The 13,395-nt window shown below is 41.8% G+C and overlaps 1 protein-coding gene across 4 annotated transcripts in view; it reads left to right on the forward strand.

The window, feature by feature from the left end:
* The window catches only part of ENAH (ENAH actin regulator), a 130,556-nt gene extending 120,629 nt beyond the window's left edge, over positions 1-9,927 (forward strand). For all 4 annotated transcript variants that reach the window (XM_056852811.1, XM_056852813.1, XM_056852814.1 and 1 more), the window contains 2 exons: positions 6,785-6,842; positions 8,677-9,927. In XM_056852811.1, coding sequence (XP_056708789.1) covers positions 6,785-6,842; positions 8,677-8,714 — 96 coding nt within the window. In that variant the 3' untranslated portion in view covers positions 8,715-9,927. The remainder of the gene's footprint in view (positions 1-6,784; positions 6,843-8,676) is intronic.
* The last annotated feature ends 3,468 nt before the right edge of the window (positions 9,928-13,395 follow it).

Here is a 13,395-nt window from a genome sequence, read left to right on the forward strand (position 1 = left end):
CCGGAGTTACTGGGTGCCTAAAATGGCGGACGCCGCGACAGAAAGGGAAGAGGACCTTCTATCGGTATCTATCAAACGGGGCTGGTCCAGTCCGCACCGAAGGATTCAGATCCTCACAATGCCCGCAGTAGCGAGGCCTTAGGGAGTGCGGAGCAGGAGAGCTCCGGACAAAACGCGGAAGGCAAGCCCAGAGGGAAAAGGGCACAAAAGTCCACGCCTGTGCTAAAGCGAGCAGCCCCAGCCCAACAGGGCGGTAAACATAGGAAACGGGGCACAAGTTCGGCGCAACTTCGAGGGCCGGGAAAAAGACTCCCGTCGACTCGATGGACTCAACGAGCGCAGCGAGTACGACCCACCAGGCGTCCTCGTTGGCGGCGGAGCCTTCAGCTTTTTTCAGAGCCGGTAATGTCCCCGCTTTTGCACGTAATGCGGGCGGCCATTTTGGTGCGCTTCGGGTGGTTTTTCCCCCCCTTCCTACAGGCGGCCATTTTATGCAATTGCTGGGCCCGCAATTACCTCCCTCCTTTGCAACGGCGGGGCCGCAGACTTCCAATGTGTCCTCTGCCGGGGGTTCTATCCCCCCCCCTTTGGGCAACCGCTCCCTTAGTCATGAGGAGGCTGATGATATGATAAATACTGCCTTGCAGAGGCAATGGCAGGCTTTTCAAGCCTATCAAATGAGAATACAGTCTCTCCCTAGGCAGGGACAAGTTGACTCCCCGCTATCCAACTCAAATACATCCCATTATTTGAGGGAGGGAGGCACTACAGACCCTGGGGAGGGGCCGTCTAATAGTGCACAGTGGCCTACAAAAGCGGCACTGAAGGCACACACCTCCCAGGTTTCCAACAGTGTTATTCTGGACACTAACTCCCAATCATCCTCCCTTGATTCAGACGAGGAGAAAGAAGAGGGCGAGTTTGAGTCCGACGAAGAGATAATTCTGGATGAAGAACCCCAGATGCGCCTTTTTAAAGCAGACGACTACCAAGCTCTGCTGGCTAAGGCCCTTTTGGCACTTGACCTAAACGAAACCTCCACTGTTTCAGCTGAGGACAAAAATAGCTTGAAACAGGGAATAGCAGAATGCTTCCCGCATCAAAAATCCAAACATAATCCGGTTCCCTTTCCAGAATTTTTCATGAGGGCAGTTCAGGAGGAATGGAGTAACCCTGCCGCTAGTAGACAGACGCCTCAATCGGTCAAGAAATTATACTCTCTTGCCCCCCATGCTATGGACCTTCTTAAGGTCCCCCTGGTGGATGCCCCAGTGGTAGACCTTCAAAACCCTGGCCTTGTGCCTGAGGATGGCATGGGATCCATTAGGGACCAATTGGACAAAAAAGCTGATGCTCTAACTAAAAAGGCCCATGAAAACGCAGCCCTAGCTATCCAGGCTAGTGCTGCAACTTCAATATTCGCCCGAGCCTGTGGGTAAAGAAGCTTATCCAACTAATTCCCCCAAACAACCAAAGGGTAATTGGAGGTTTAGAAAGGGTCCAGTCAGCTATCACATTCATGGCAGATGCGTCACTGGATACCATGTCGTTCTCAGCCAGATCCATGGCTTCAGTTACATCTATCCGCAGGGCTCTTTGGCTTAGAACTTGGCCTGCGGATTTCAAGGCCAAGACTACTTTGATGGCATATCCCATACAACAGGGCAGGCTTTTTGGGGACAAATTGGATAAGATTTTGGTAGAGACAAAAGACAAAAAACAAGTCATGCCAAAGCAATTCAAGAGGGAGCATAGAACTCCATCTTACCAGTCCTTTCGTCAGTCCAGAACCCCTAACAGATATAAAAACAACCTCAGAAGGGGCTCTTGGAACTCTTCAAGATCCTTTCGGAGGGGAGGAAAATACTCTAGACCTCAAGGTCAGCAACCACGTGCTGAAAGGGGAGACAAATTCCCCAAACCTAGCCCCCAGTGACTCAGACCAAATTCCGATCTGGGGGAGGCTCCAATTTTTCAGCTCCAGGTGGGCCAGATCAGCCCCGGACAATTGGGTTTTCCAAATCATATCCCAAGGGTACCTGCTGGAGTTTACTTACCCCCCCAAAGGATCGTTTCCTACGATCCACGGTACCATCCAGAACACACGGGACAGGTCCCTCAGGGCCATACAGCATCTCTTATCCATCAAGGCCATCGAACAGGTCCCTGCTCTCGAGAAGGGCCTGGGAGTCTATTCAATATTTTTCACGGTCCCCAAAAAGATTGGGGACTGGAGGGCCATCCTCAACCTAAAATACCTGAATCGAAGGATGGCTCGGAGGCGTTTTCGCATGGACAATTATAGATTCCCTTCTCCCGGGCACATTCATGACAGCAGTGGACCTGACAGAATCATATTTACATCTGACCATACACCAACTACACAGCCGTTTCCTCAGGTTCACCTTTGGACCCAACCATTTTCAATTGAGGGCCCTCCCATTTGGGTTGACCTCCGCTCCAAGGGTCTTCACAAAGACCCTTGTTACAGTCATAGCCACTCTTAGACAGGAGGGAATCCAGGTACATCCGTACCTGGACGACATCCTGATCTGTGCACACTCTCAACATCAATCCAGAATTCACACAAACAGGGTGGTGCAAGTCTTACAGGAACACGGTTACATCAACAATTTCCAAAAAAGTTCCATGATACCCTCACAGTCCATGATCCACCTGGGAGTGAGGATGGACTCATCCATCAATGCTATTTCTCTTCCCCAGGAACGAATCCAAAAACTAATCAATTCTGCTTCTTCCATAGCCAGGTCCAGAACAGCAAAAATCATGACACTAGCTCACTTACTGGGGCTCATGGTTGCCTGTATGTCGGTGGTACCATGGGCCCGTTTTCATTCCAGACCGCTCCAATGGCAAATTCGTCCATTTCAACAAGACATTGCCCAGAAAAAGGACAGACTCATATCCTTATCAGCGGAGATGCGAAAGAGTCTACCCTGGTGGATGGACCAAAGGAATCTGGCCAATCACTCCTTTTACATTCATGCAGAGCCGGCACAGGTGATCACGGATGCCAGTCTAGAGGGCTGGGGGGCCACATATTTGACACACTCAACACAAGGCCGATGGTCAGCGAGGGAGTCAACCTTACATATCAATGTTTTAGAATTGAGAGCGGTAAAACTGGCTCTCAAAGTCTTTGCCCCCATGATCAGAGGGTTGCATGTCCTAATCAGGACAAACAACACTGCAACCAAGGCCTATATAAACAAACAGGGGGGTTCCAGGTCATCGACCTTACACCTAGAAGCAGTCCAGATCTTTGCTTGGGCCCAATCCAACGTGCTATCGATCCGAGCCGAGCATATCGGGAACACTGAACGTGCAGGCGGATCAACTAAGCAGACAATTCGCAGACGAAGGGGAATGGTCATTAGATCATACAACCTTCTGTCAAATTACAACTACCTTTGGAAATCCCTCGGTCGACTTGTTTGCCTCCGCAGAAAACTGCAAGGTAAGAAGGTTTTTCTCCAGGTATTACCACCCGGAAGCGGAGGCCACAGACGCCCTCCTGAGCCTGTAGCCTCGGGGATTGCTCTATGTGTTCCCACCCTTGCCTATCCTAGCCAAAGTGTTGAGAAAGATCAAGCAGGAGAGAGCAGAAGTCATCTTGGTGGCTCCATTTTGGCCACGTCACCCCTGGTTTGCGGCCCTAAGACAGATGTCATTCCGAGATCCTTGGCAAATCCCGACTCAATGGGGAACCCTGACCAAAGGGCCGCTGATTCACCCGGACCCTCATTGGTTCTCCTTAACCACCTGGCGCTTGAGCGGAAAGCTCTATTAAACGGGCTTCTCCGTCGAGGTAGTAAATACCATAATTGAAGCTCGCAAACCGGCCACTCGGCGTATTTATAATACATCGTGGAAAGCTTTCGTCTGCTGGGCGAGACAAAAGAAAGTAGACCCCTTGCAACCGGGGCCCCAGGAGGTACTCGAGTTTCTTCAGGAAGGCCTAAGACTTAAATTATCTGTTTCCACTTTAAGGAGACAGGTAGCTGCCATAGCCACCGTTATCCCAAAACTTGAAGGAGTCCCTACTACTAAGCACCAACAAGTCACGACATTCCTGAAAGGTGTCGCTCAAATAAAACAACCAATTAGGCACCGTTTCCCCTCCTGGAACCTAAATCTGGTCCTCAACGCCCTTACAAAAGCTCCATTTGAACCTCTCTGTTCAGTAGACCTTAAATTCCTGATATGGAAAGTTTTATTCTTAGTAGCTATTTCTTCAGCTAGAAGGGTTTCTGAGCTTAGTGCTCTTTCTATTGGGAAGGGCCTGTGCACCTTCCATAAGGACAAGGTGGTCCTGATACCAGACCCCACCTTTAGGCCAAAAATCAATTCTTCCTTTCATAGGAACCAGGAAATTAACCTTCCCTCCTTTTGCCCCAACCCTTCAGGTCCAAAAGAAAAAGCTTGGCACACATTAGATGTGTGTAGGGCTCTACGCATTTTCATTGAAAGAACAAACGATTTCCGCCAAACTGACTTCATGTTTATTGGGATATCCAATCCGGGTAAGGGTAAGAGGATGTCAAATGCAGCAGTTAGCCGTACCCTCAAAATGTGTATTGCTCAGGCATACAGTTCATCGGGGAAACCAGTTCCCGAGGGAATTACAGCTCATTCCCTTCGGAGTGCGGCCACTTCCGCGGCCTTTGATCGGCAAGCTCCAGTAGAAGAAATCTGTAAAGCTGCTACCTGGGCTTCGGTGTCAATGTTCACCAAGCACTATAGGGTAAATAAGTGGGCTTCTGCCCAGACAGCTTTCGGCCGCAGAGTTTTACAACACGTGGTGGAATAGGGGGCACTTCCCACCCATTGGAGGTCCCACTAATCAAGATGCTGAAGCCTCAGTTGGAGAATGGAGCTTTGTTTACTCACCGTGAATGCTCATTCTCTGCTGAGGCAAAGGCGTCATGCCCACCTGTGCGACAGTTGAAAGGTTTCACACCACTAGTTCGACGTTAGTATGTATGTTTTCTTCCATTGGGTTGACACGGTTTAAATGAGTTAAATCCCCTGGAGTCATCAACTACCTGGTGGAGTCCTACCGTATATTACATCGTTTTTGTGTGTGTTGACTTTTTGTTGATCAAGGAGCTTCATTCCTGTTTTTAGTAGCTAGGCAAGACTGTATCTGAGATTTTGCAGGCTATTTCCCCCCAGGGGAAGACAGGAAGCCAATAAAAATTTAGTCCTGCCTACCCTGAAGATGGAGGGAAATAACCCACGAATCAAGACGCCTTCGCCTCAGCAGAGAATGAGCATTCACGGTGAGTAAACAATGCTCCATTTTCTTCTCCCAATCTGGACCCATGAACTCATTTTATGATATATACTGAAGAAGATATTATAGTCAGTATCAAAATGAGCCATATCCGGGACTTTGCTTTATTTGTACAAATGTTGATATTAATGTTCTTTTGTTAACCTTCTATTGGTATTTTCTATTTATAACTATTATTTATCCTTTTTCTCATTTGTTTATATGGTACTAATTCTGTTATTTGTGGTGTAACTATATTAGATAGTTTTGTTATGCACAAATCCATCACTGTGATATTTGTTGCTTGTTATACATTTTGATGAATATATATATATATATATATTCATTGATATAATTACTCATATCACTATTGTTTCTCTTTCTGTTTAGACAGCCTTATTTGTCTCTTCCTTCCTCAAGGGATAAAAAAACACATCTTGTTTAGTCATTTGGAGTTTGGATACTACATTTAAGGAACTGGAAATATGCAATGTGTGTGTATAACAATTGGGAATTAATGTATGCATTTTTTCCACTTAAATCATGCTTTTAAATGCATATGTAGAGAACTGCTGAGAATCTGGTATGGAAAAACTTTTATCAGTATCTTTTCTCCAGGGTTCAGTAAACTCTTGGAAATACTTCAACTGTATTTGGAAATATTAATAGTCTCTGTGGTGAGATACAATACAGGAAAATGAGAAAAAAATGTTATTTGCTAATTAAGGGCATCATTGTCTGTAAAGTTCTTAAAATAAGCTTTTAAAAAGATTGCTCAATAACAGATTAAGCCATGAATCTTGTAGATAGCCCTTTCATTCCTGAATAGGAACCTTATATTGAAGCCCTCGTGAGTACATACTGCCAAGTACAGACATAATAAGCAATATAAAGAAAAATAACTGTAGATGTGAGTTAGTTGGTAAGACTAGCATTGCTTCATCACAGAAATTTGACTGCATCTGTAATTTTTCAGTATTTTTAATATTCTGAAATGCTTCACTGCTGTTAAACAGGAGTATCGTGGTTCGTAAAGTATAATGCTGGCAGTCTTCACTGAGCTGAAGAGATTGGGGGTTTGATTCTGTCCCCTTCCAACTTCTCTTGCTGGTGACTGTTTTCCTTCCTGCCCTATTTACATTTAACCTTAATCAAAGTAATGTTAACCAGGGTTTCAGTTTAATCAAATTTGTAACCTTTATTGAATGCTGGTTTCAAATTCTATATAAATTGAAACCTTGGGTAGTAATGACAACCGCTGCCCATCATGTCTGAACAGTTATGATCTACATCTATACTGGCCCTAACAGTATATCTATAATGTACTGATTGCTGGCCATACATAATTTTACCCTTGGAGTGACTAGCATTTTGGATTTGTAGCTTTTGAAGTTAGAATAGGCAAGTTTTAAAATTTAACAAAGATTGATAGCTTTGGAATGTCTTTAGACAGAAGTTTAACATTTTAACTCTGTTCTGACACCATAGGATATTTTAGATGAAATGAGAAAGGAATTAACAAAACTAAAAGAAGAATTAATTGATGGTGAGTATTTGAATTTGTGACTGACCTTTGGATTTTTATGTTTAGAACTCTAGGAATAGGGTAGAATTTATTTTGACATTTATAACTCACTTTTTCCTTTGCTGATCAAGGCAGCTTATAAATTGTTCTATTATAACTATAAATATAAAAAACATTCTTCAAAACTACATGCCTACAGTTCAGATCCCTCCAAATACTCTTGCAAACATTAGAACTTCACAGCACTTCAAAAAATCTCCAACTCCTCAGGGACCACTGTTTGATAACCAGTGGAGCATCATTGGTGTACTGGAATACATGTGGGCCCCATGCTATTAAAGACTTCAAAGGTTATAACCAGCATGTTACACTAAGTTCTGAAGCTTAATTCTCTCAGTGCTTGAATTGAGCTGTGTTAGCTGGTACAGTTGTTTTTAAATTGGCAAGTTACATTGGGCACTCCCTGACAAGAACCAAGCTGTGACATTCCTTGTCGTCCTGAGCTACTTTATTTTACCCATGATTACCACACAGTTATCCTGCCCTCTTAATGTTTAAAAGTGGTTGGAGCCCTTATATCATTCTGGATTGGTGGTAGGGAGGGATTTGGGGATTTGAAGACATGTACCTCGTGGTATTTTGACCCCAAGCCTAATCTCTCCTAGGGGATCAAGAACTTTTCCCTTCTCCCTTCACTCCCATTTTCCTTTTCACCTGCCTTCAGTATTTACTACTGTCAGTGTTCTGTGTCTCTTGGAGTATAACAGCATGCTTATCTTGTCCCTTATTTATTTACTTCATTTGCACCCCACCTTTCTCTCCAGTGGGGACCCAAAGCGGATTACACTGTTCTCCTCTCTTCCATTTTATCCTCACAGCAACCCTGTGAGGCAGGTTAAGCTGAGTATGACTGGCCCAAGGGCACCCAGCAAGTTTCCCATGTTATGAATGGGGATTCGAACCCTGGTCTCCCAGATACTAGTCCAACAGACTCAACCACTACACAACACTGGCTCTTGGCAGCCCCTTTTCAGTGCTCTGATGATGGGCCCCTTGACCATCAACTTCATAATTATAAAGGTCTGCACCTGCGTGTAACCTTGGCGTGGGTGGGGGGAGAGAATTTTTCTTCCCACCAGCAGCCCAAAATCTTCTACCTATAATTCTGTGGTCATTAGAGTGCTTGAGAAGGCTGGTATATCCGTCTCCCTCCATTTAACTTTTTTAGAAGTAATGCAATTTCTGCATAATAATTTGCACAGGGGCGAACCACATTACCATTAGCTGTAGTTGGTAGCACTATCATCACTATCAGTGGAATGGGCTTACCTTGAAAAGTTTATTGAAGAGGTGAGCACAGATTTGAAAACGTGTTGCAGATTAGAAGAAAGTATAGTAGTAAGTGTTGTTAAGACTCTGCTCCATACCACCAAGCATGTCTCTTTAGTTGTAGTTCTGTCTGTTTTGTTCTTAGGCCTCTTACTGAGTCTGTCATTTCCTAAGCCTTATGCTATGTAAGCCTAACTCCTAAGCCTTATGCTATGTAAGCCTAACAGCTATGCTGTTCATTCTGTTGTTCCCTTGTCCTGTTTGATTCCTAGCTTTTAAGGGTAAGGCCCCAAACGGTTTTCTGCAATAGCTTGGTCTTCATTGTACATTTAAAAGCCTTGGTTCCAGCCATTTCAAGAACACTCGCTTAGCCATTTACAGCTTAGCCATTTCAGACTTCAATTTGTCTTAAAAATTCTCGGGCTTTTAATTGTTGTGCAATCAAACTTCAATCAAAACTGTCTACTCTGTCCCCTTCTCTGTATTGTTGCAGCTAACAATTTTTTTTTTACCTCTTTCAAATCAGCTATCAGGCAAGAATTGAGCAAGTCAAATGCAGCGTAGAAAGACTAGACTATGATGTTGTGACTACTGGTCTTGGTACAAAATCAACTACATTTTACGAGCTGTTTAGAAGGAAGTGGAACACCCAATTGGAAGAAGGGGAAAGCAAGATTCTGGAATTTTTTCAGACATCACTCTGGTGGTCTACTATTTCCCTTTGCTGCTGTTTTCTGACTTTTCAACAGGGTGGAAAATAGTCTTAAGTTGCAGTAATGATTTATGCAGAAACTCCTATACCTGTCAAGACATGATCACAGTGCATTGAAATGTTTCCACACCAAGATGAAGCTACGCATCTCACAGTTCATTGTTTAAGACATAAAAAGAGAAAAGCTTGAAGGCTTTTCAGAGAGGTTTTCTTTATTAATAAAGAATTTAGCAAGTTATACTGTTGTACTGCAGGAGTATCTCAGGTTAGTCTTCCTATCATATTTGGTATTTCCATGAAGAATTTGAAAGATCAAACATGACTTCAGCTCACAAAATAAAGAAAAAATGACAGGACTGTGTGTTGTAACACAATATTGGTGAATAAGAGACTTACAATATTATACTCCATAATGTTTTGGAATCTTATTACAGGAAGCCTCTCTTGTTAGCCTTCATACAGTTTCATAGGGAAAAATGTAAGTGCTGTCCAGAGTATAAAGATGTAGATGCCTTCCTAAATTGTAATGCTTTACCAAATCTAAGACTTATCCAGAACACAAATCATTCGTCAAATATAAATGGTTAGATTGTTATAGACTTACCATAGGTTTTCGAGCTTTTTTAAGATTTATGCATGTAGACATTTTTGTAATATAAAACGACCGCAGAGTTGGCTTTTTAATTTAAAACATCTTTGCATGCCACAAATATTAAGTAGCCTTTTTAAGGTAAGGCCTAGTTACTGCCCAGGCAATACTTGGGAGATATAGAGTTGGGAATAGTGGTAACCTTTTTATTTAAAACAATTTGTATTAATCACTGCACTATTTTCCTTATATTGCATGCATGTGTAATAATAAGGAAAATGTCGTGACCTATCGGCAACCATGTTAAATAGAACCAGGTACTTAATTCGTTTTTGTACCATTTTCTTTAATTCTTTGTATTTCAAACTTAGTAATGCTTCAGTAGCAGTTCTGGAAAGTCCAGTCAGTGTTGCTGCTTTTCTTAACTGGGTCTGAAGTTAATTATCATGATTATACTTGGAAATTATTTCAACGAATAATTTCTTTTGCAAAGAAAAAAGAATAGCATTATTTCCATAACAGTTACTTTCACCTGTGCATTGAGGCAGGTCCTGTTTAATTAGGAAGTGAAATATTAGAGCTCGTGCAACCATTGTGCTCTTAGAGATTGGGAGTAGGTAACGAGAACACGCATTCCTTCCCTCCCCTCTTCTGTCCTGCAAAGGTTCCTCCCACCCTGCCCGAGGTATCAATGACTGATGAGGTTCCAACTATAGTTTCAGATCCTTCTGAAGCAGAACCCTGATTAACATTGATTCTTACAGTTGGTGCTCATGCATTCCTTAATCCTGGTTAAGGCCAGTGAAGGGGAATTCACTCTAGAGGGGTCGATAGGATGATCCTGCAACCTGCTCTCAGTCCCGTGCTTTGGACCTTGGTAACCAACAATCAAACATTGACAAAACTGCAAGGTAGATAAGCCTCAAGAATAGTATTGGCAATAGTTTCATTTCTAGAGTGATGGGATTTACTTTCTCAGATATGTTCCATCTCTTATTTCAGTTTCTGAACATTATTCAAATATACCAGGCAAACTTCCAAGAAGGGTAGACGGGTGCGGTGTGTGGGTATCCTGCAACTAAAAATTAAGTGATTTGGCAAATTATGTGCAACAAGTAATTTATTGCATCTTGAATTTTCAGTTTATAATAGTGCCATATTTATTTTGTGAGTTATTCTGATTTTAAAATAACTTGCCATTTTTGACATAATTATTCAATTTCTTAGATTACCTATTTCCATCTAGTTCATAAGAAAGCTTTAACTAGCATATCCTCCCAAGTGTTGAACACCAAAGCAAATTTAACAGCATTTGTTTGCTGCTTGAATGAGAAAATTCTCTATTACCCTCTTTCTGTATGATGGAGGAATGGCTTATAAAGTATAATCCCAATTCAGTGGTTATTTAAAAAAAAGTTCTCTGCATGCATTAGTTGAAGGCATTTAGATCTAAAGATAAGCAAATGCTGTTGCTCTCAAATTAAGGAGGCACTTTCATCTTTTAAAAAGTAACTTTTATGTTTAAACAGTATAACCTTGATAGCTTACTCTTGTCAGAAATCATGTTTGATTTTGTTTGTAAAGAAAATTCAGAGATAGCTTAGGAGAATGTTATAGGTGTCCATGGTCCAACCCTAAGAAAACTAAGTTACTAGGTTGTAAACAAAACTGGTTAATGCACTAAACGTTTTGTGCCTTGGTCTAAAATTAACATGATTTCTGTGTAAAAAGGAAGATGGTTCTGTACTCTTTTTACATACATATTTACGAGATCCTCAGTTGGACCGTTCCAGGGAATCCAGTTTGATAAACTGTAAACTCATGCTGTTATACTAGCAGCTATGCCATTTCCAGATATTTCTGTAATTAAAATGAGCTACTACAGAAGCAGCTTAGGTTATTTTAATTACTGTTCTTGGAGGGGGGGGGAAATGATGGTTCCTGTGCTTTTGTACAGCGGTTGCCTTAAGCTGAATATGGTTTAGGGGATCACTTTTAATTCCAGGAGGGTTTTGCTTTCCTCAACACTGTGATCTGATCTGTGATAAATCTGTCCTATCCATACACAAGTGGCTAACAAGTTAATTGCAAACAAACTGAATGTACAAATCTTAGTGCTGGTGCTGAAATCTCTTCAGAGAGTTGTCATGAAACAAAGTTCATTGTTCAAAAATGTTTTGCAAGTATCAAGTGTCAATCAAAACTGAAGATGAAACACTAATGAATGTTGAATTTTCATGCATCTAGTTTTACCTCCTTTTGAGTTTTTCAGTTAATTCTCTGCTATTTTTACCATTCTGTGTCATGTTACAATTTCTTAAATGCTAACTTGTTTTGTTTGAGCAGATGAAATAAAATTGCAATATATACATGCTGTTGCTACTGTTTGTGAAATTTGGCTTACTGTGGAAAATTAAGACCATTCTTACCATGTTGAAACGACCTTATTTCTTTGATCTGTAATACTTTGCTGATGCCCTTCTAAATTTGTAATTTTTGAAATGTGCTACCATCTCCAGGAAATATAAGGCAGTATTAATCACAGTATGTTCATAACTCAACACCAATCCTGAATCTGAGCAATTTCTGCTATTCTCCTTATTTGAATTGCTTTGAATCTTTGATTTCTCTCCCTTCCCCATACTTCAAGGTATGTGCACATAAACCACACATGCCCATAAGTTTCACCTGAATACTGTAGTGTTCACTATTTGGTTTGACAGTCTCCATTTCCTGTCGTCTTTGCTGACATTGTGTGTTGAGTATAAAGACAAGCTATTTTCACTTACTTTGTCAAGCTTCACCACTATCAGAGCACTTCTAGAAATGGATTTTAATCAGTTTTTCTACACAATACCACAAATATACTTGGTATTTTATGCAGCCTGACAGAATAGATTTTTTGATCTGAAAAGCTTTCAAGTTCAAGTTAGAAAGAGAAGAAACTAAAACAGACATTGATTAGGTTAATTATGAATCTGGACTAAATAACATTAGATAGTTACAAATAACTGTAAAAATGCAAAAAAAAAATGGTATTTGGGGGAGATGGTAATGGATTCAACTACCCAGGAGAGGAGTCTGACTGGCTAGTTAGTAAACACAACATGTAATCAACAAGCCCTAGATGAGTCAGAGGGGGATGGCATTTTGAAGTTGGGTGGTACAGCTCCCCCCTCCTGGTTTCATCTGAAACATCATGTGTGTGTGTTGTAAAGTGTTTGAAAATAGTTATTGAATTTTCTTGCACATAAAGTATTAAATAACTCAAAGGGTGGGATGTTTTAAAATGTATGGTTGCACACATTTGAGATTCGCCATACACCTTGCATTGAGTGCTCTTGAGACTCAAAGGTGATAGAGCACATATGACTATCTTCTCACAGCTTAGATCACTGCAACCATTTCTTTTTTCATTTGATAGTTTTGCCAGGGTGACTCCGGTTCTTAACCATTACATGCCAAAAGTATTTATCTGAGATCAATATGAAATGTAGTAGCAAGGACTGCTTCTACAGCTGAAATCCCACATTCTTCCTGCATACTTACTTAAAACACCAAGAGTCATTGCTGTGTAAGTTTTCTTGTCCTTCTGTCATATGGCCTTCCACACTGCTCAACCGGTGTGCAGCCAGACTGTTGTTCCTTACTAGGTGACTTGTCCCATTCCATCTGCTGCCAAACCCTTGTCTACTCAATTGTATGCCCATGGTGTTACTTTGATTCTAATGCTTTTGGTAAATGCCAGAAAGGTTATGCTGAATCAAACAGCTATGCTGGTACAAGTATCGCAAGCAAGCAGAAGAAATCAGATCCAAAGGTGGTGTTCCATTGACTTAACAGCACCTCTGCTAGCGCAATAGCACATCCTTTTGTAGGGGAATGGCTTTTGCTCATTCCCTCTCCCACTGCAGACTCCTATTCCCCCATGCACAGATCATGAA

This window comes from Euleptes europaea, chromosome 7 (assembly GCF_029931775.1).
Source record: "Euleptes europaea isolate rEulEur1 chromosome 7, rEulEur1.hap1, whole genome shotgun sequence".
In the NCBI taxonomy this organism is placed as follows: domain Eukaryota; kingdom Metazoa; phylum Chordata; class Lepidosauria; order Squamata; family Sphaerodactylidae; genus Euleptes; species Euleptes europaea.